The sequence below is a fragment of the Lithobates pipiens genome, unplaced genomic scaffold, assembly GCF_037356315.1.
Source record: "Lithobates pipiens isolate NorthernLeopardFrog02 unplaced genomic scaffold, aLitPip1_a1.2 Scaffold_13, whole genome shotgun sequence".
Taxonomy (NCBI): domain Eukaryota; kingdom Metazoa; phylum Chordata; class Amphibia; order Anura; family Ranidae; genus Lithobates; species Lithobates pipiens.
In genome coordinates this window covers 77,036,270-77,058,309 of record NW_027507718.1, presented here as the reverse complement: position 1 = coordinate 77,058,309, position 22,040 = coordinate 77,036,270, and the positions used below count along the sequence as shown (strand labels likewise).

At 39.7% G+C, this 22,040-nt stretch overlaps 1 protein-coding gene across 2 annotated transcripts in view; it reads left to right on the top strand.

Moving 5' to 3' along the window:
* Positions 1 to 21,491, top strand: part of SH3GL2 (SH3 domain containing GRB2 like 2, endophilin A1) — a 172,001-nt gene extending 150,510 nt beyond the window's left edge. For both annotated transcript variants that reach the window (XM_077475232.1, XM_077475233.1), the window contains 6 exons: positions 124 to 267; positions 4,288 to 4,421; positions 5,465 to 5,623; positions 9,483 to 9,586; positions 17,722 to 17,855; positions 20,779 to 21,491. In XM_077475232.1, coding sequence (XP_077331358.1) covers positions 124 to 267; positions 4,288 to 4,421; positions 5,465 to 5,623; positions 9,483 to 9,586; positions 17,722 to 17,855; positions 20,779 to 20,978 — 875 coding nt within the window. In that variant the 3' untranslated portion in view covers positions 20,979 to 21,491. The remainder of the gene's footprint in view (positions 1 to 123; positions 268 to 4,287; positions 4,422 to 5,464; positions 5,624 to 9,482; positions 9,587 to 17,721; positions 17,856 to 20,778) is intronic.
* The last annotated feature ends 549 nt before the right edge of the window (positions 21,492 to 22,040 follow it).

Below are 22,040 nucleotides of genomic sequence, written 5' to 3'. Positions count from 1 at the left end.
TTTAAACTGATCCTAAAACTGTGAATGGACAATGATGCGGAAAGAAGTGATTTTATTGCAGCTTACCTTATATTATAATTTAAACAGTGATTACTATCTTAATGTCTGTTTCTTGATGTTCAGCTTCTCGAGCAAAACTCAATATGATCAATACAATGTCAAAGATCCGTGGACAAGAAAAAGGGCCAGGATATCCTCAAGCTGAAGCCTTGTTAGCAGAAGCCATGTTCAAGTATGGCAGAGAAATTGGTGATGAATCAAACTTTGGTAATTTGTTTTTGTCTCTTATTATAACCAAGTATGCTTCTTGTGTCCCTTCCAATGCGATTGAATATTTGGGATGCTGAATGTTGTATTTTTGTATTTGGAACATAGTGCAAACTTTATTATCATTGGCGGTTAGGAACGTGACCAATAACTATGATACCTTGTCAGCACTGTTGTTCAGGTTTTGTGTTATTACATGAGTCCTGCATATAAAACAATACTATTTACTGTACTGAGATGACATTGCTTCATTTAGCTTTTCAAACATTTAACCTGTTACAAAAATGGATTGCAATCCTCTTTAACCACTTGACCACTGGGCACTTAAACACCCTTAATAACCAGACCAATTTTCAGCTTTCGGTGCTCTCACATTTTGAATGATAATTACTCAGTCATGCAACACTGGACCTATATGAAATTTTTGTCCTTTTTTTCACACAAATGGAGCTTTCTTTTGGTGGTATTTAATCACCGCTGGGTTTTTTATTTTTTGTGCTATAAAAGAAAAAATACAGAAAATTCTGTAAAAAAAATGAATTTTTCTTCATTTCTGTTATACAATTTAGCAGATTAGTAATTTTTTCTTCATAAATATTGGCCAAAATTTATACCACTACATATCTTTGGTAAAAATAAGTACAAATTGGTGGATATTATTTGGTCTTTGTGAAAGTTATAGAGTCCACAAGCTATGGTGCCAATATCTGAAAATTGATCACACCTGAAGTACTGACGGCCTATTTCAATTCTTGAGACCCTAACATGCCAGAAAAGTACAAATGCCCCCCAAATGACCCCTTTTTGGAAAGAAGACATTCCAAGGTATTTAGTAAGAGGCATGATGAGTTTTTTGAAGTTGTCATTTTTTCCCACAATTCTTTGCAAAATCAAGATTTTTTTTACTTTTTTTTTTTACAAAATTGTCATATTATCAGTTTATTTCTCACACAGCATATGCATACCACAAATTACACCCCAAAACACATTCTGCTATTACTCCCGTGTACAGCGATACCACATGTGTGAGACTTTTACACAGTGCGGCCACATACAGAGGCCCAACATGCAGGGAGCGCCATCAGGCGTTCTGGAGCACCCAGGACAATTCTGACATTTCTCTCCTACATGTAAAAATCATCATTTATTTGCTAGAAAATTACATCGAATCCCAAAACATTATATATGTTTTTTTAGCAAACACCCTGGAGAATACAATGGTGGTCGTTGCAACTTTTTATCTCGCACGGTATTTGCGCAGCAATTTTTCGAATGCTTTTTTTTGGAAAAAAAAATGTTTTGTGCTTAAAAAAAAAAAAACACAGTAAAGTTAGCCCAATTTTTGCATAATGTGAAAGATGAAGTTACACCGAGTAAATCGATACCTAACATGTCACTCTTCAAAATTGCACAGGCTCGTGGAATGGCGCCAAACGTCGCTACTTAAAAATCCCCATAGGCGACGATTTAATTTTTTTTTACTGGTTATATGTTTTGAGTTACAGAGGAGGTCTAGGGCTAGAATTATTGCTCTCGCTCCAACGTACGCAGCGATACCTCACATGTGTGGTTTGAACACCGTTTTCATATGTGGGCGGGACTTACGTATGCGTTCGCTTCTGCATGCGAGCACATGGGGACAGGGGCGCTTTAAAAAAAAATAAAAAATTTTATTGTTCATTTTACTTTATTTATTTTAGTTTGACATTTTTTTCCCCAAAAATAAATTTTTTGATCACTTTTATTCCTATTACAAGGAATGTAAACATCCCTTGTAATAGGAATATGGCATGACAGGTCCTCTTTACAGTGAGATGTGGGGTCAATAAGACCCCACATCTCACCTCTAAGCTGGGAAGCCTGAAAAAAAAAAAAAAAAAAAATATTCTGGATTTGATAGTATAGGCGAGTCGGTAGAAGCACCGGAGGGCGGCGGGGTGTGTCTATGGCTGGGTATTGCAGAGTATCACCGACTATGGCTGGGTATGGCTGGGTATATCAGAGTATGGCTGGGTATCTCAGAGTATGGCGTTGCAGAGTATTGCGTTGCAGAGCATTGCAGGATATTGGAGGGTGTTGCAGAGCATTGCAGAGTGTTGCACGGTATTGGCGGGTGTTGCAGAGCATTGCAGAGTGTTGCACGGTATTGGTGGGAGTTGCAGAGCATTGCAGAGTGTTGCAGAGCATTGCAGAGTGTTGCAGGGTATTGGCGGGTGTTGCAGAGCGTTGCAGAGCGTTGCAGGATATTGGAGGGTGTTGCAGAGCATTGCAGAGTGTTGCACGGTATTGGCGGGTGTTGCAGAGCATTGCAGAGTGTTGTACGGTATTGGCGGGTGTTGCAGAGCATTGCAGAGCGTTGCAGAGTGTTGCAGAGTATTGCAGAGTGTTGCAGAGTATTGCAGAGTGTTGCAGAGTATTGCAGAGTGTTGCAGGGTATTGCAGGGTATTGCAGGGTATTGCAGGGTATTGCAGGGTAATGCAGAGTAATGCAGGGTAATGCAGAGTAATGCAGAGTAATGGCAGGGTATTGCAGAGTATTGCAGTGTAATGCAGACTATTGCAGAGTATTGCAGGGTATTGCAGGGTAATGCAGGGTAATGCAGGGTAATGCAGAGTAATGCAGGGTATTGCAGAGTAATGCAGGGTATTGCAGGGTATTGCAGAGTAATGCAGAGTAGTGGCAGGGTATTGCAGAGTATTTGCAGGGAATTGAGGAGCGATCACGTGGTAAACGGCCGCGACGAGCGGCCGTTTACCGTGATCCGTGATGCGCCGGGTCCTGTGGACCCGGCGGTCACGGATGCTCTTGAGTGCGCGCCCCAGGGGGCGCGCGAGAGCGGAATTCTGGGAGGACGTCATATGACGGCCTCCCACAGTTAAGAAACCGCCCTAAAGCCGTCATTCGGCTATAGGGCGGTTATTAAGTGGTTAAACACACAGATGCAGTAAAGCCCCAGATGAGCAGTGTTAGAGACAGTTTTTTCTCTTAAGCCTCATGTATCAATGTGCCAGGACAATATACTTTTATTACCCCACAGGCACCAATTAATTTCAGATCTTCCCTGTATAAAGAAAAAAACTGCCTGACCTTGACTGGTGGTGGGAAACCAACTTTCTAGTATTGCCACTTTGATGCATAAGGTCAATGGACTTTCTTTTCTTTTTCATAACCTCTCTGTAGTACTTTATTCTCCTTTTTAATAAACCGTAAAAGGCTTCCAGAAATGCAATACAATATATGTAAATGAGAATGCTAATAACCCTGTAAGTAGATTCAAACAGTTTCTAGGATGCCCTGAATGGCAGGAGTAGAGGCTTCAAGCACAATCTAATATAATTATTTTAGTGTCACTTTATTTATTCAACATTTGCTTGTAAGTCAAAGCAGTGGAATAATCTCAACCAGTTTGTAGCTCTTAAAAACACTTCAGTAAGAAAAATGAATAGAAATGATTTCAACGGCCTTGTCACACAATGGCTTCATAGAGGTACTCTGAGGCTAGGCAGTGGGATAATGATGCTAACAGTTTGATTTATTCCAGGATTCATTTTTAGATATAAACCAAATATGTTAATTTAAAAGAAGTTCAGGAGTATATAAAAATCTTCTCAGCCTCATTAACCGTACCCCCCCCCCCCCCAATGTGGCAAATCCCCACTTAACATTTACAATTGCTGTGGCCTTCCAAGTCCAACCTATTGCTCTTGTGGTATAGGCACATCTAATCAAGTCCAAGGGACATTAGATTCCAGAGAGGGCAGTTGTACTAAATTGTTGCTAGCTGGGCTGTAGACCTTGTGGGGGGCCGCAACCATTGGAGGAGGTAAGCACAGAGCTGCAGAGGCTGACTGAATGGTAGGGTGCTGACTTGTGGATTTTTACTTATTCCCAGACGTACCCTTTAATCCCGTTTCATGGTGAAAAGAAGTGTTCTTTTACGATTGAATGTTTAAAACAAAGTTTAGGCTAGATGGAATATATGCTGATTTATTTTTATTTTTTTATTTATTAACTTGCAGGTCCAGCTCTTGTTGACGTAGGAGAAGCTATGAGGGAGCTTTCTGATATCAAAGACTCATTAGACATTGATGTTAAGCAGAATTTCATAGATCCACTGCAAAATCTGCATGATAAAGATTTAAAGGAAATACAGGTAAAAGGAAAAAAAAAAAACCTTTTTAAAAACCAGGTGGAATGTAGGAGGTTGAATGCCCCAGCTGCTTTTTTTTTTTATAAACTAAAGGTTGTCACAACCTTGATGTTCAGTAATATGTAACAAGCAATCTCAGATTCATTCTATTTTTGCATCTGGTATCCATTTTTGTGCTGTTTGCATGTAATTTAACCCATGGCAACAAGTAAAAAAGTGACAAATGTAATGGATTTCTCCACACTGGTCAGCGATAACTAAAAGAAAATTACAACTGTCACTTAGCCACTAAAACATTGTTCTAAAGACAGCAGAGCTGTGTAGTTATGTCAGATTTTTTATATAACACTTAGTTTAATTTTAGTAAGAAAATGTATAGTTAAATGATAGCTATCAGCTGGATAGATTCAAATGACAGCCTTTCAATACTCTGTTCTGTCAAGCATGGCATGGAACAGATACTGAAATCTCTCATGATTGATATACATCAGGGGTAATAAAACCGTTATTTTAATAGCAACAATACTCTACTGACATAGACAACCTACACAAACTAACATAACTGTATCCCAAGTAGGTAAATAGCCAGGTAATAATACATCCCCTTTGCTCAGACCCTACTAACTGGTTTGAACTTCTATAAAAGCACAGAAGAGAATTTACCAAGCATATTGCAACTGCTAGTCAAACTAAGATGGCTATTGCTAAGCCCAGGAGCAACACTGTAAATTACAAATGCTTGAAGATAATACACATGCCCCACTCGCTGTTACACGTACCAGATAATAAATAATATGGTGATAAACTGTAGAATAAGGACCTCCAGATTGCTTTGGAATCAGTCTTTCTACATAATATAGCTAAATGACTCTTTAGGGAGAGGTTTATTTCCATTTTATTGCATTGCCTTCTTAGATGTTATCATGCACTGCTGTATGCAATTAATTTGCATAATGAACTCTGGGGCTAAATGTGTGCTGTGAATTCTTACATGTATACTGTGCGTTTAAAAAAAAAACTTCGTTATAGTATTGTCTTTTTTTCAGCACCACTTAAAGAAGCTGGAGGGGAGGCGTCTGGACTTTGATTACAAGAAGAAACGACAAGGCAAGATCACAGATGATGAGATTCGTCAGGCTTTAGAGAAATTTGATGAGTCCAAAGAAATTGCAGAATCCAGCATGTTTAACCTTTTGGAGATGGATGTAAGGAATTCTATACCATTTGTATTAACTAGAATTTCCCTCTTATAAGCTTTATGGGGCAGTTGAATTCATTTAGTACTGGCACAATGCATGATCAGCTGGTGAGTTGCAAAAGAAACACAACTGAGTAGAAAGCAAAGATAGAACACATTTGGCCCTGATTGGTAGTGCTCATGTTTTACATATTCTCTCTCTCTATCCAAGCCTTTTTAGTGTTTTCATACTAATTGAAAACTAGACGAATTATCCTATTATTTTATCATTCACAATTATATATATATATATATATATATATATATATATATATATATATATATATATATATATATATATATATATATATATATATATATATATATATATATATATATATAATGAACAAGCACAAAAAAGGATTAAAAATGACTTTCTGTAAAAATTTTAGTATTCACTTTAAATATGTACCCGCTGAAAATGCATTGAAGTTTACTTTTTCTTTTTCAATCATTTTTATTTGTTTATTTGTTTGCAGTAAACAAGAGTGCAAACCTTTGCATGGATCAGAGGACATAAAAAACAGTAAATTGCTATATATGGTATATCTTAGAGCATTTATAGTATATGTGTCAATCAGCCCGTATAATGTACAGTATACCGTATGCAGTGATGCCCATCTCTTCTGATAGCCCACTTCCCTGCCCTGGTATCTTATTTGTGCTCTTTGCCACCTCCCTACTCCATCAGAGACCCATCTTTTGATTTCCTTGATCTGTTGCTTTGGATATGAGCATGTGGTCTCCCCTATGTGACAGTGTTCAGAGATGAGTGACCAACAGACCCCCACACCTGTTGCATGGGAGGGAATGGGTTAGTAACATCAACCCAGTTTAGCTCCAATGCCAACTGACAATGGAGCTTATTCAGTGTGGATTCTTGCAGTGGGGAGGTGGTAACACGAATCAGCGGTTAGGACTTGCTTGCTTGGGGGGGGGAGGGGGGTTTAAGCAATTGGGGGCTCTGTAATGTTGCCCAAAATTGACCAGAGTCCATTTAAAGCAACCCTGTCATTTGTTTTTACATTTACCAAAACTCATACACTGTAAACCTTACCATTCCTTCTGCCACTCTGTTCTAAAGGCATGGTCCCCCAAAGTTCCCCAGGATATTCATCCTTCTGGGAATGTCAATTTCCTGGGTCCCTGTCAGCACTCTACTTATTTCTCCTGCTAACCTCACATCACTACTGTATTCTGCAGTGATGTGAAGGTCAGTGAGGAGCCGAAGATATCAACACTCCTGAAAGTGTAGATTTTGCGGTGGACTATTCCTTAGTGTTTGGCAGCAGGAGCACTAAAAAACTGAACTATCTATACTCTTATACGTCATGTACACTTGGCTGTCAGTTACCGTGGCTGTGTGGAAATGCAAAATGCAGCAAAATCATGCCATTATTATTCTACGCTTTCCTGTGGCCCCCAGTTAAAATGTTTCTATCCTGAACGCGACTTTTCCGCGTTCAGGAGAGGGAGGTTGAGGGAGGTTGAACCACACCTAACCGCAGCAGCTCCTAAACTCTAGAGTGCTAAAAATGTCCTCTCTATCTAAAACTTCTGGTTGCTTGGTTTTCATGCTGATCGAGTGGCTTCAGTAATTTTTTAGTCGCTTATGTTGAAAATGCTTGTAGATCACAACTTGGCGGGGGGGGGGGGGGGGCTAAATTCACTCCAATTGTATATGCAAAAAGCACTGCTTTGAGTTCCTTAAAGGATAATTCACCTTTCGTAACATGTTACACTCATATTCTCCTCCCCACTAGCTGTCACAGTTTAAAAGAAAATGTGGCCGAGTAGGGATCCACCCGCCCAGCCGCTTCACTCATTGACAGGGCTCTGTGCATGGAAAACTACAAGGTTCGGCACATCGGCTTGTTTACATTGAACTACCACGGTGCTGTGGAGCATCATGGTAGTTCATTCATGCTCCCTGTCAGATTGTATCTGCTTACCCGTACGGGATATACGGGCAAGCAGATACACTCGCAGATCTGCTGGAGACCTGCATGGCACCAGCAATCTGCTGATCGCTGGTGCAATGCTTTACAGCAGTGGTCATCAACCCTGTCCTCAGGGCCCACTAACAGGCCAGGTTTTTTGTATTACCTTTGGGGAGATGCAGACTAGAATACTGCAATCACTGAGCAGAAAATTATATCACCTGTCATGTATTTCAGTTATCTTGTAAACCTGGCCTGTTAGTGGGCCCTGAGGACAGGGTTGATGACCACTGCTTTACAGGCTCCAAAAAAATACAAAAATTACCTGCAAAAAATTTTCCATTTTATTATTTTTTCAAAAAGTGACCTTATCCTTTAAGACCCAGCTAAATTACGTGCTAACCATAAGATGCTGGACTGAAAGTCTTCTTCAGACTCTAGTGTCACATAAAGAAAAAAACTACACTCCTTTTTGTAGTAACTTTTGGACTTTTTTTTTTTTGCTTGTAATGCATGTAATGGACATTTTAATAACAGAACAAGCACTTGAAGCACACAGTGGCGATTATTTCCCAAAGGCAAATCCACTTTGCACTACAAGTGTACTTGAAATTGCACTTGGAAGTGCAGTCGCTGTAGATCCAAGGGGAACATGCAAATGATTGGATAATAAAATCAGCAGAGCTTCCACTCATTTCAGATCCACCCCTCTGATTTACAGCGACTGCAATCTCAAGTGCACTTTGCACTTGTAGTGCAAAGTGGATTTGCCTTTCGTAAATAACCCCCAATCATTCACTGGTCTGCCTGTTTCCTTGACTTGTTCATAATAATGAATCTACTAAATGTTTGAGATTGCGTCTATAAGGAACGCAGACCTTTTACTAATGCAATACTGTTCTATTGTCTATAAAACCAAAGCCATTTTCTGTAGTTCAGTACATCTCACTGTGTTGAGGTTGTGATTGATTGTAGATAAAATTTTTACAGGAGAATCAAATGACTCATAAATCTGTTGCTAGAAAAATGGATGAAATGCAAGATAAAAGTTTGTATTCCAGCAGAACCTAGCATTAGTGAGCTGCCCCATGCTTAACTATATTGAATCCATTATGATACATTTTTGTACCTGTGCATGTTTTTCTTAGTAGTGTATATATGTTAGAATTCAGGTGAGGTTGCTTTTGAGTAAAATGTTATCATCCAGCCCTTTATAAGTGTCTTTAGAAGAGTCATAGACCTCTGGATGTTTCTTCACAAAGCTTAGTTAGAAATTAGAAATATATTAATTAGAAATAATTCCTTCTCCACCATGGATTGTCCTCCCACTGGTTGGCTGCTCACTGCCCCTCTCCTAAACTATCTTTATCCTTGCTCCTCTTTGCTGGGCTCATCTCCTCTCTGCATACCAGATTAGGGTAAACGATTTCCCTTTTGTAGGCATATGGAAAATATGAACATGTTAACTGAAAATCGCACTATATAAAATGAAATTTACATTTTAATGTATTTTCAGCGCATTTCCTATGTATTATCATTGACTATATTGTCACTCGTGTTTTTGCAAAATCATACAAAGGATGCAGCAATCAGAAAAACGCAACACACTTTTCTCTAACACAACACACTTAAGTGAAAAACTTCATAAATTATAAATGGTAAATATTTTTCATGCACTTTTAGGGCACTGTGGTATCTCATGCGGTGTAGCGCACATAAAAGATGATGGTATGAATAAGCCCCTATACTGTGTAAAACATTTATTTTTAAAAAGGACATTCCAATAATAGCTAAATTATATAAATTTTTCATAATATAAAACCCTTTAAAAAAACTTTTTTAGCTGAATAAATCAATAAAATTTTTTTTTTACTTTTATTTTTTCAGATTGAACAAGTGAGCCAGCTTTCTGCTCTTGTACAATCACAACTGGAATATCATAAGCAAGCAGTACAGATTTTACAACAAGTCACTTCAAAACTGGAACAGAGGTAAATATGGCAACAGAAGAGCTAAATTGGTAACCTTGTCTGAATAAAATGGTACTAATCCCAATGTACTCCATATACAAGTAGTGACCATGGCTTTTTGTTGAAGCTCTGACATATGTCTTGTATCTCACAACGCAATATCTTTAACTGTAGATAGCTGGGTGAAGTGCGCTGTGAAGGGGTCTCATTACTGCCCTGACTGTAGCTGGTAATTGCATACTAAGCACAGTGAGGACACCTGGAATGTTCAGAAGATAAAAAGGGTAAATGAATGCTGTTGAAGATTCATTCTCTGTTCCTGGTACAGAACGTTTTGGGAAAGCCAACTTTTCACAGTTGCCACTATAACAACAATAGAGTGGACATTTTCCAGTGGGGAAATACTGTTGGGAAACGGCTGTCTAAGGGCTGTTTCACACTCGGATTTGCACAGGAATGCACTGGGCATTCCTGTGTGATTTACATGTAGTTATGGGTTGTTCAATTTCAGCCCATTCAATTTGAATGGGCTGAAATTGAACCAAAAGTAGAGCATGCACTACTTTTGAAAACTCACTGCAACCAGATGGCATGGTACTTCTGTACCATGCGATCCAGTGTGGGCAAACGCACTGAATTTATGAGCTGTGTTTGGGGTGCCAATAACTTAACTCCTCTACACTGAGAACAAAATGATTAAAGACCTTTGATAACTCAGTTCCTGGTCTTCGGTGCGTGTGGGGTGGTGTTAATAACTTAACCATTTGCCGACTGCACTATAGACAAATGACGGCTACAGCGCTGATGGCTAGTTCTGGGAGTCATATGACGGCCTCCCGCGATCGCACCCATTGCGCTCCCGCTGCTGGGCATGGGCGGCACGCTCTGTGATCACAGTGTCCAGAAGACACTGCTGATCACAGACCAGGGTAAACAGCAAATCAGCGGCTCTTTACCATGTGATAAGCTGTATACAGTCACAGCTGATCATGGATGTCAACAGAAGCTGGTTAATGGAGAAAAATATCTGGTTTCCAAAATGATATAACAAACTATGAAAGTGTTTTTTTTTGTTTTTGTTTTTATTTTTTTCAAAATTTTCAGTCTTTTTTTCTTCTATTTAGCAAAAAAAAAAAGAAAATGGTGATTAAATACCTCCAAAAGAAAGCTCTATTTGTGTGAACAACATAATAAAAATGTTATTTGGGTACAGTGTTGCATGACTGCGCAATTGTCATTCAAAGCGCGACAGCGTTAAAAGCTGACAATTGGCCTGTTCAGGAAGGGGGTAAAAGTGGCCAGTAGGCAAGTTTTTAATATGGGCACCCACTGTAGATCACAACCCATTGGGTTTTGAGTTCTGGTGTGAAAGATCCCTAAGCCCTTGTGCACACGGTCGGAGATTCTGACGGAATGTGTCCGATCGGACCGTTTTGTCGGATATTCCAACTGTGTGTGGTCTACATCGGACTGTTTCCGTTGGATACGACGGACCAAGTTTTCCAACTTGTTTGTAAAATTTTCCGACAAAATGCTCCGATCGGACATACTCCGATCATGTGTAGAGAATTTCGATCGGACAAAGTGCCACGCATGCTCAGATCAAATTCCTACACCAAAGCTATTGGCTACTAGCGTGAACGTAGTCCCGTCGTAACGTAATTACGTCGGATTTTCCGACAACTTTGTCCGATCGAGTGTATGCAACAGTTTCGGACAAAATCCGACGGGTTTGGTTGTCGGAATCTCCGACCGTGTGTACAAGGGCTAAGAGGGGATTTCCTCTCACTTCTAGTGTCCTTGGGGCAAGAAGTAAATGACTATGTGATAGCAGATTAAACCCAATGGGACACTGATAGAAATAAAAACCTAACAGAAGATTTATCCATTCCACATGCTGTCTAGAACAAGGTAAGGTTTTTTTTAGCTATAGATGCACATTAACCACAAAGGCCGTTTTTTGCAATTCTGCGCTGCGTCGCTTTAACTGGCAGTAGCGCTGTCGTGTGACGTTGCACCCAAACAAAATTGATGTCCTTTTTTCCCACAAATAGAGCTTTCTTTTGGTGGTATTTGATTGCCTCTGCAGTTCTTATTTTTTGCGTATATAAACAAAAAAAGAGCAACAATTTTGGAAAAAAAAAACTATATTTTGTACTTTTTGCTGTAATATATATCCCAATTTTTTTAAAAAAAAGCAATTTTTTTCTCAATTTAAGCCGATATGTATTCTTCTACATATTTTTGGTAAAAACAAATTGCAATAAGCGTATATTGATTGGTTTGCGCAAAAGTTATAGCATCTACAAAATAGGGGATAGATTTATAGCATTTTTCTTCTTATTTTTTTTTTACTAGTTTTTTTTTACGAGCAAAGGATACTCTCATGTTAAGGAGTCTAGTAAAGGAGAAGGTTTTCTGTAATCCTAACACACTTCCTCTCCTAGGGTGACAACACTGCTAGGCCGCGTACACACGCGGGGACTGTTCGCCCAACTTTGTCCGCTGAACAGTGTTTCGGCAAACAGTCCGCTCGTGTGTGGGCTTTCAGCGGACAGTTTCAGCAAACAGTCCGCTGAACAAGGTTTTTCGGAAATTCCGAAAAACTGTCCGCTGAAACCTTGTTTCAGCGAACAGTCCCCTCGTGTGTAGGCTTGTTCGTCAAACTAAGTTCCGCGCATGCTCAGAAAGGATTTACACGCCGAAAGTTATAATGCAGTGTATAGGACGTCGTATTTTTCGTCCCGTCGTACGTGCCGTTCACGTCATCGCGCACGGTTTCAGCAAACTGTTCGTCCGTCGTGTGTGGCCATGTCCGTCCATGCTAATTTTGAGCGGACTGTTTGCCGAAACTGTTTGACGGACAAAGTTGTGCGAACAGTCCCCGCGTGTGTACGCGGCCCTACTCCATGAATGCAATAGGATGCATAAGCATTGTGAACTTTAGGGCAGGAAATATGTCACTGGTAGGACCAACAAGTAATAAAGGAAACAAAGCTTGAAAAAGGAAACAAATGCAACCAACACATATAAGGAATGGCAAACTGCAATATATTACATATCTTAATTGTACAGTACAGGACATAGGACATCTATTCGCAGACCATAGGTTATATACTGCTACTTTTGGGTGATTGGACACCTGCAAATGTTGTGCTGGAAATGTGCCCAATGTAACCCTACCCACTCCGTTTTTTGCTAGTTTCCTTAGGTAATGGACCTCTTCTTTCATGAAGAAGTTTCCAAACCATTCTTTATTTTTCTTCACTGCTCTGATTGTCAGTTAAAGGCTCAGAAGGCAAGGCAGGTCCCAAGATAATGTTTAGTGATCCCTGTGAAACACTGATTTTAATCCAGCTAATTGGCTTCATGCAGCCTTTACTCCTAGGATGTGTTTGAATTGTAAGGCACAGTCTAACTCAGCAAGTTTTTAATAATGACTGAAGTATACAACACCTATAATCTCTCTTTTTTGATTAGTATGTCTTCTGTGTCCTGCTGTTCATTTATTCCTCATTTTAGCATCATCATACTATTTTGACTTTGGGCCATCTTTCTCCGAGAGTCTACAGTGCATATGTGTGTGGGAGTGTGTGCGTAGGGGTAGAAGACAGCTGTTCTGCTATAACTGCATTAGTAGCAAAGATACTCAGTTTGTGTTTCAAAAAATAAGAAGTACAATAGCATTCTGATAATCACTTTCCTATACATATCATTTTTTTTCTATCTACTTGTGCTTAATAGAACATAAGTCCATTTTAAGCTATCTATCTATATATCTATATATATATATATATATATATATATATATAATATAATTATTTTTTTTAAACATCTCTGGTAATCCTAAAATGTAATGTTTTCTTTGTAGCTTAGCTCATATTTTAGTCTTCTAAAAAACAGCTTAACCAATTAAGGACCGAGACTTTTTTGAATGAAAATATAAGACAACAGTAAAGTTGTCTTATATTTTTTTTAATATTGTGAAAGATAATGAGTTAGGAGGTCTAGGGCTAGAATTATTGCTCTTGCTCTACCAATTGCAGCGATACCTCACATGTGTGGTTTGAACATCGTTTTCATATGCGGGCGCTACTCCCGTATGCATTCGCTTCTGCTTGCAGGCTCGGCAACACGGGCACGTTTACATTTTTTATTTTTTTTCCTATTACAAGGAATGTAAACATCCCTTGTAATATAAAAAAAAGCATGACATGACCTCTTAAATATGAGATCTGGGGTCAAAAAGACCTCAGATCTCATATTTACACTAAAATGCAATAAAAAAAAAATAGAAAAATGACGGCTGTTACTGATTAAAATTTTCGTGTTCGATTTTAATAAATTTTTTTAATCGATTAATCCACTCATTTTGATTAATTATAACGCACATACAGATCCAACTACTTTTATCTGAACTCCTTGCATTGTAACTCTGCATTAGTCACCCGACACTAGTTAGTTTCCACAATCCATGACTTAACTTCACAGTTCACACAAATACGTTTTAAATTCAAACTGTAGCACTGACGTAAGTAATTTTTTTCGACAGTAGCGTGACAATCCCTCCACCTCCGGTCTAACTAATCGCTCTCATCTTATGGCATGGACCCCTGTAAAAACAGGTGGTCATGCAAGCGGGTATCAAAAGGGTTAACACTGACCATAAACTTCTCTCATGTCTCCTTAGATCTCAGCAAGGACGCCAGGTCATGGGTAGAAATAAAAGATCTAAGTGCTCACTGCTTAAGTATAAGATTAAATTTTTGTGTTCAAACACAAACTACTCACATAAAGATGATAAAAACACAGCATGTAAAGCCAACAATCGAGTTAGTTCCATTGGGCAGCAGTGGGTGACGTCGTGCGTAGCTCCGCCCCTGAATGCGTTACGTTCAATCAGAACTCCAACATCACTGGACTCCTCCCCCTTCCCTTCGTTAGCAGACGGAGGGACTTGGGGAAGGGGGGAGGAGTCCAGTGACATTGATTTCCGTGACGTCACCGGATCTCTGCCGAAACTCCCTGAAGACGGCGGAGAGGTGAGTACCAATCAAAAGAATTTTGATCTATCAAAAAATCATCTTTAATTTCCACAGCCCTAAAAAAATGGCCCTTTTAAGATCTACGTTTTGACATCGCTTCCACTCTGCAATGGTATGGAGACAGTTCCAGTAAGAGGCGGAGGGCACCGGAGAGCAGCGGGAGGGAGCGCCAATAGAAGTGACCTTGTGGCGAATCCGCCACAGAGACCACTATTATCGGAAACCGGACTGTCCGCTGAAGAAAAGGATACCAAAGTTATGGCAGCTAGCTTCTGCCATAAAAACGATATTCCTTTTCAAAAGAGATATTCCTATTCAAATAGAATAATAATAATAAAGAGGTACAGAAGCTCAGACTAAATAGTGTTAATTATAGTTCAGTAGATTGTTAGCAATGCAATGTATCTTAGGGAATCCTTTGGAATTTTCCTAAAAGTTTCATTTTGAAACAGGAAAGATCCATCCCCAAACTGTTCCCACAAAGTTGGGAGCATAAAATTGTCCAAAATGTCTTCGTATGCTGACGGCTTAAGACTTCCCTTCATTGGAACTAAAGGGCCATGCCCAACCCCTGATAAACGACCCCACTCCAAATGATTTCAACCAGTGCACAAAGCTAGGTCTATAAAGACATGGAAGAGCGAGTTTGGGGTGGAGGAACTTGACTAGCCTGCACAAAGTCCTGACCTCAACCCGATACAACAACTTTGGTGTGAATTTGAGCAGAGACTGCGAGCCAGTCCTTCTCGTCTAATATCCGTGCCTGGCCTCACTAATGTGCTTCTGAAAGAATGGTCAAACATTCCCATAGACACACTCCTAAACCTTGTTGACAGCCTTCCCAGAAAAGTTGAAGCTGTTATAGCTGCAAAGGGTGGGCCAATGTGTTGTTGAGCTCTATGGACTAAGACTGGGATGCCATTACAGTTTATGTGCGTGTAAAGGCAACCGTCCCACTACTTTTGGTAATATAGTGTATGAAAATGGAGATGTAAAATTTCAGTAATGGAATATAGTAAAACACTTATGTTGTGTCTGTTAAGTATTCAAAATGTGTTTTAAAGGTTGTTGAATGATCCTATACAGTGTGAGATGAAGGCAGAATTAAAACTTTAAAATTGTGTGTACCATCTGTACACTTTACAAATGTGTTTGTGTTTTAAAGTACATTTCAGGGTTCCTGTGTGGCAGTCTAACCCAGTCACAAATCCAGTTATGTGATGGATAAACCCCATTTGTGTTTCACACACTCCACCTCCCAGACACTGCAGCTCAAAGTGGGAGAGTTTCAACAGTGGCAATGTTAAGTGCGTCCCGCTGCTGATTCACAAGCCACAGGCTTGAGAATCAGCAAAGACAATGCTGATGGACACACCCCATGCAACATTTTCTCTTTCCACTGTAGTGGAAGCAGGAGGAGCCTGCATGAGAGTGGCAACTTTGCTCTGAATTCAGGAGCAGGGCAGCAACATTGCCACCCCTTCACAGGATCAACAGGTATTTGGGAAACTTTGCAGGAGGACTAAGGAAAACTTTAAGTGCCCGATGGGCATACACGCAAGTATTGCATGAAATATTTAATTTTAATGCAAAGTTGTGTTTCTATTTTGTGCAAAATGTAATAAGAAGATGTAAAGATAAGCTATAATGGTTTGGGATCATAAAAAAAATTTGTTTTTATATTGTAAACACAAAAGGGGGTCAGTGCTAAAGAAAAAAAAAATGGGCAGCTTGCAATAGGTAAAAATACAGTACTCAAACAAAAAAACATAATGCAGCGCCTCCAAATATTGAATATTACAAACTTCAAGCATGTGCAATGAACACAGCATTCATAATGTGCAAAAAGCATCCACAATATTTACAAATAAGGAAAATAAATCAGTGTAAATAAAGTCCAATGCAAAAGAGTCCAAAATGTGTGATATATATGACCACAAAGAAAGTGTCTTCCATCAGCTAATGAAAATCCTCTCCACCACGTGTGAGCAACAGAACTAAAATGCAATCGCCAACATTAAAACTGTCAGAGGAAACAAGCAACATGCGCGTTTGTGTCAACAGGATCCTTCACATGTGGTCAACCAGCTCTAGTCTCACAATGGGGATACCCCGCAGTACTGCTTCTCACCACTGGGGACAGTAAGATGGTTTGCTTATTAATGTCTTGTGAAAAAACACTCACCACACGGAGCCACAAGCAGGAGACCACATATAGTGTAGTATATTTATTAAAAAAATATAGATCACACATTAAAAAGTAAAAGGCATCATCCAAATGCCTGTAAAACAATTGTCATGATAAATAAAACTTTGTGCTTACAAAGGGGGGCACTGGTTCCAAACATGGTGGCGAGACGTCAGCGTATTGTATATACTGTATACAGTGAGAAAAAAAAGTAAGGTAGGGTTATAGACCCTGACAGTTCTTTGTCTTTTTTTTTTTGTTATCTGTGTCCCAGTGGGGAAATTTCTTTTCACTTCCTGTTTTATTGCCAAAACAGGAAGTGAGAGGAAATCCCTCTAAGATGAGTCACCAGGGGCATTAGAGCTTGTGGCCTCATTGGATGATTTCTCTTCTACTCTTTTTCATCCAGCCCTATGGAGCAGCAGATGTCAGCGGTGACATGTCCCCTGACACCCGCAGCTATCCGATCCTATCCACCAAATCCAGACAGATGGTGACCCTGTTTTCCATCTGTCTGGAGGATCGGATTGGATGAAAACAGATAGGCGGTCCGTTTTCATCCGATCTCTCCATAGAGGAGAGCGGGACAGGTCCGTCCCAGCACAGTGAGCGGAGACGGACCTGTCATCCGCCTGCTCATCAGGCATCAGCAGATTTATCCCCCACTAAGCAAGTGGAATCCGTCATATGGACAAGCCAGCGCAAAAGGACCCTTGAACTAAAAAACAGTGTTGCCTTTATTTTCTAATATATTTTTTTATTTATAATGAATTTCTATTGTTACTGTACCTTTATTATAAATGGCTATTAGATTCAGCGTCTTCCCTGGCAAAATAAAAACATGCACAATAACTATTGCTTTTCATTCTACAAAAATTAGTAATTAAAATGCCTTAATTTCCCACAAATTGAAAATTTTGCAGAATCAGAGATGCTTCAAACCAACCAAGGAGAGAATATCAGCCTAAGCCTCGAATGAGTTTGGAACTTGCTTTGCCCATTGACAACACTCAACATAATGGAGGAATCTCTCTTGCTACTACTCCAAAACCATCAGGTAGGAACACACAGTGGAGGTTCATTACAAGATTTATTACAACTGGAGTAAAGAAAATGAACACAGAAATTGATTTGCTCCTAATAGGAGCTAATTAGATGGGGTTTTTATGGTGGTGAGCAGCGTTGGATTTTTGCCTTGCAATAGCTTTTTCACATGCCTTTTGGCAAACTCTTAACAGGATTTGATATCGTTTTTGTTTGGCAGTGGTTTATCTCATCACTTATCCATTAAGTCTAGCTTTGTGGCGCCTCCATGGTTATATTTGCCCCATAGATGGTTTCGCCTATCTTAGCTGTGGATTTCTTCTCTTCCTACAGGGGTGCTATTAGCCTCTATTGTGTGTTTGCAAATCTTAATGTCCTCCTTACCCAATTACTGAGCTTTGATGCAATGCCTTGTTTTAGTCATGGTGGTGCCATAATAATAGATTTAACAGGGCACTGCAGACTGTTGCTGCTCCTGACAGCACAGGAAGCTTAAAGTGTCCGATCCTGCCACTTCCTGTATGCCCTCTCTATGCTGACCACGAAAACCAGGGCTACTCAGCCCTGACCACCGTGGTGAGAGTGCGTCCCTTCATCATACGCTGCCCTGCTCTCTGCTCTCCTCTCTTCCCCCTCACCCCCTCCTTTCTGCCTGTCAGCTCCCTCTCTGTTTCTGAAAAACCTACAATGGCCACTGCCAGCCTCTCTGTTAGAGGCTGGCATACCACACTATGTAAATCTTTTCTAAAAACGAGCATTGTAAAAAGCTATTTGGAGCTGTCTTCAGGCTGGTCACGAGACTCGCGGACACTTTACAGTTCTGAGACAGGGCTTCTGTGGGAGAAGCCAAGCGGCCATGTGATCTCCCTAGCTGACATCAGAGGGAGATCACAGTCTCTCCTGCAGTAGCCATGTATTGGAGCTGAAAAGCATCCGCAATTCACGTGACTGGCCTGAAGACAGCTCTAAATGGCTATTTACAACGCTCATTTTTATAAAGGATTTACATAGTGTGGTATGCCAGCCTCTAATAGAGCGGCTGCGAGTTTTTAATAAATAGGCTTAACAAACACTTTAGGCTTAAAGGAGAAGTCCAGCCTGAACTTGTTTGGCTGGGCTTCTCCTATGGGTCACAGGAGTGCAATCAGTTTTGCACTCCTGTGACCCATTTTTAGCAGAGAGCAGCCTGAATTCCGCTCTCTGCTGATGTCACTGGAATCAGTCCAGGCACCGCGTCATCACGACAAAGTCTTGATCCGCCAGGTGCCTGGACTGATGCCAGTCTCAGCAAGCTGCTGAGAGCCTGAGAGGACCGCTACCCATCCCTGCAAAGCTATGATGTTTGCACAAACATTTTTTAATAAATTGACCCCTTAATGTGAAAAAAGGTTACTTACCCTTGCTCTATCCAAACTGAAAAAATTCTTTAACTTTAAACTTATTGAAACAATTAAGATGTGACTTTAAATGTTACAGATTTTGCAGTGTTTTTTTTTTTTTTTAATTAGTGGTGTTCTTTCCTGAAGTTGTAGATTGGTAAAAACAACCCCTACCGGTTCAATATTAGTGACAATATTGAGAGCACACCTTAAAGTAAACCTTTTAACCACTTCAGCCCCGGAAAAGTTTACCCCCCCTTCATGACCAGGCCATTTTTTGAGATACGGCACTGCGTTACTTTAACTGACCATTGCACAGTCATGCTACACTGTACCCAAATGACAATCCCCCCCCCCCCCCCACAAATAGTGCTTTCTTTTGGTGGTATTTGATCACCTCTGCGGTTTTTATTTTTTGCACTGTAAACAAAAAAGGCCTGTCAATTTTGAAAAAAAAATGTTCCCCTATAAAACACATCCAATAAAAAAAATAGAAAATCTGCTACATATTTTTGGTAAAAATGGGGATGTATTTATGGAGTTTTTATTTATTTATTTTTTCTAGTAATGGCGGCAATCAGCGACTTATAGCGGGACTGCAGCGGACAAATCGGACACTGAGTGACACATTTGACCCTTTTTTGGGGACCAGTGACACTAATACAGTGATCAGTGCTAAAAATATGCACTGTCACTTTACTAATAACACTGGTAGGGAAGGGGTTAACATCAGGGGCGATCAAAGGGTTAAATGTGTTCCTAGGGAGTGCTTGCTAACTGTGGAGGAGGTGCTTGTACTGTGGGAAAGCAGAGATCCGTGCTCCTGCTTAGCAGAAACAAAGGATCACTACCTTTCCTTCTCACAGAGTGGTGATCAGCCTTGATAGGCAGACCACCATTCTGCTTCTTTCCCGAATGATAGGTGGGTCCAATCACAGCGGGAGCGGCTCATCGGCCTCCCAGCCCCGGAAGGGCAGTATCTTGTATGGGTATGTGATTTTGCCACCATATATATGTACAGTAGGCTAAGGTACCACAAGATTACTACTATTATCTTCATTAGCCTTCCTCTGGGTGCATCTTCAGTTGTAGTATGGGGTTTGATTTTCTTGACTATAGTGCTAAGCACAGAAAACTGTCATTCCCTGTTCGTAAAAGTGCCTTTAATGGCCATGGACAAACACTTACTGGGTAGGCAAGCCTTGAAGTTGGGCTTTAGTATCAAAGTGTACTTGATTTTAGAAAGGCACACACAAGTTTTCAGATTTTAAAAAGGCAAAAGCCAACATCTTGTAGTATCTGCTGTAAAGCAGTGTCCATCATTTTAAAAGTTTATCATGGCTGACCGATTCGCTATAATGTATTGAATGTAAAACATCGGAAAAGTATACAGCAGTTCTAAATAGGCTTGCATAGTCTACTTGAGTTTGCATTAAGAAAAGCCCAGTTTGCATTCTAGGCAAACTTTGTAAACCTTGTTTAGTATGTAACAACCTCATATTATTTTCAGTAGTCTATTATGGCACTAATATCTTATGATTGTTTTATGTGGTGCAGGTGCTGCCATGGATCAGCCATGTTGTCGGTCCCTCTATGACTTTGACCCAGAAAACGAAGGAGAACTTGGCTTCAAAGAAGGTGACATCATTACTCTCACCAATCAAATTGATGAAAATTGGTATGAGGGAATGCTTCATGGCCAGTCGGGCTTCTTCCCCATCAACTATGTTGATATCCTTGTTCCACTACCCCACTAAGATGTCTGACATTAACCACAATTCAATTGTACCACTGCTTTTAAATGCTGCTTTCTCCAGATCATCGGTACAAGCGCAGTGGTTTAAACCCCATTACATTCCATGGTCATTTCTATTTTTTCTTTACTCCTTTTTTTGTTAATATGTGTCCCTTTTTCAGCTGTTGTATTTCTTTTTACCAGAGTCTTAGAGTCCTTTATAATAAATGCAGGAATAACATGTACTTGTTTGGCAACCTTCCTTCCACACGGATACAGTTCACAGTAGTCTTAACATGCCCAACTGTTATTGTGTTGTTGTTTTTTTATTATTTTTCTCTTACTGTGTGTTTCCAGAAATAAATGTTTACAATGAAAAAAGTGCTGGGACCACAAGGGAAATGTGTTTTTGCCTCAGTCTTGTAATTACAATGGAGTACATTCTGTGATGTTGTGGAAAAGAAACACTAGATTATTGTAGATTTCCTTTTAACTGTGCATAGAAGCTGGGCCAAATAAAATATTTCCTATAAAATATGATTGTCGTATCATATGTTACAAAAACGGAGTGATTTGAAATATGTAACCTGTTTTTTTCTGATCTTTGTAACATTTGGCACAGACGGGTTACTGGGTGGAAGAGTGGTTAAAGGATGGCAATTTTTACTGTCATTCTTTGGTTTAACAAAATTTATGTAACAAAAATGACAGTGTGATATATTACATTTACAGGTCAGATGACTCTCTTAGGCCTAATAGTGTTTATTAAAATATAATTTTGTCCTGGCTTTTAGCTGTACAATTGCAGACGAGGCACCCAGAGTTGCATATATGATTTCCTTAAAAGGCCATGTATATAGAGCTGTTCCCACATACAAAATACAATCCCTGTTAACCGACACAGTCAGTGTTATTTTGAAGGGCAAAATCTAATTCATTCTGGATGTTATATTATTTACCATGATTATACACTGTTATGTATACCAATGTTTTCAAATTTTGAAAACTCAATTTTTTATCTATTTCTTTTAATTACATTTCTTTATATGTACATATTAAAATTATGACCTGGCTGTCAAACTAA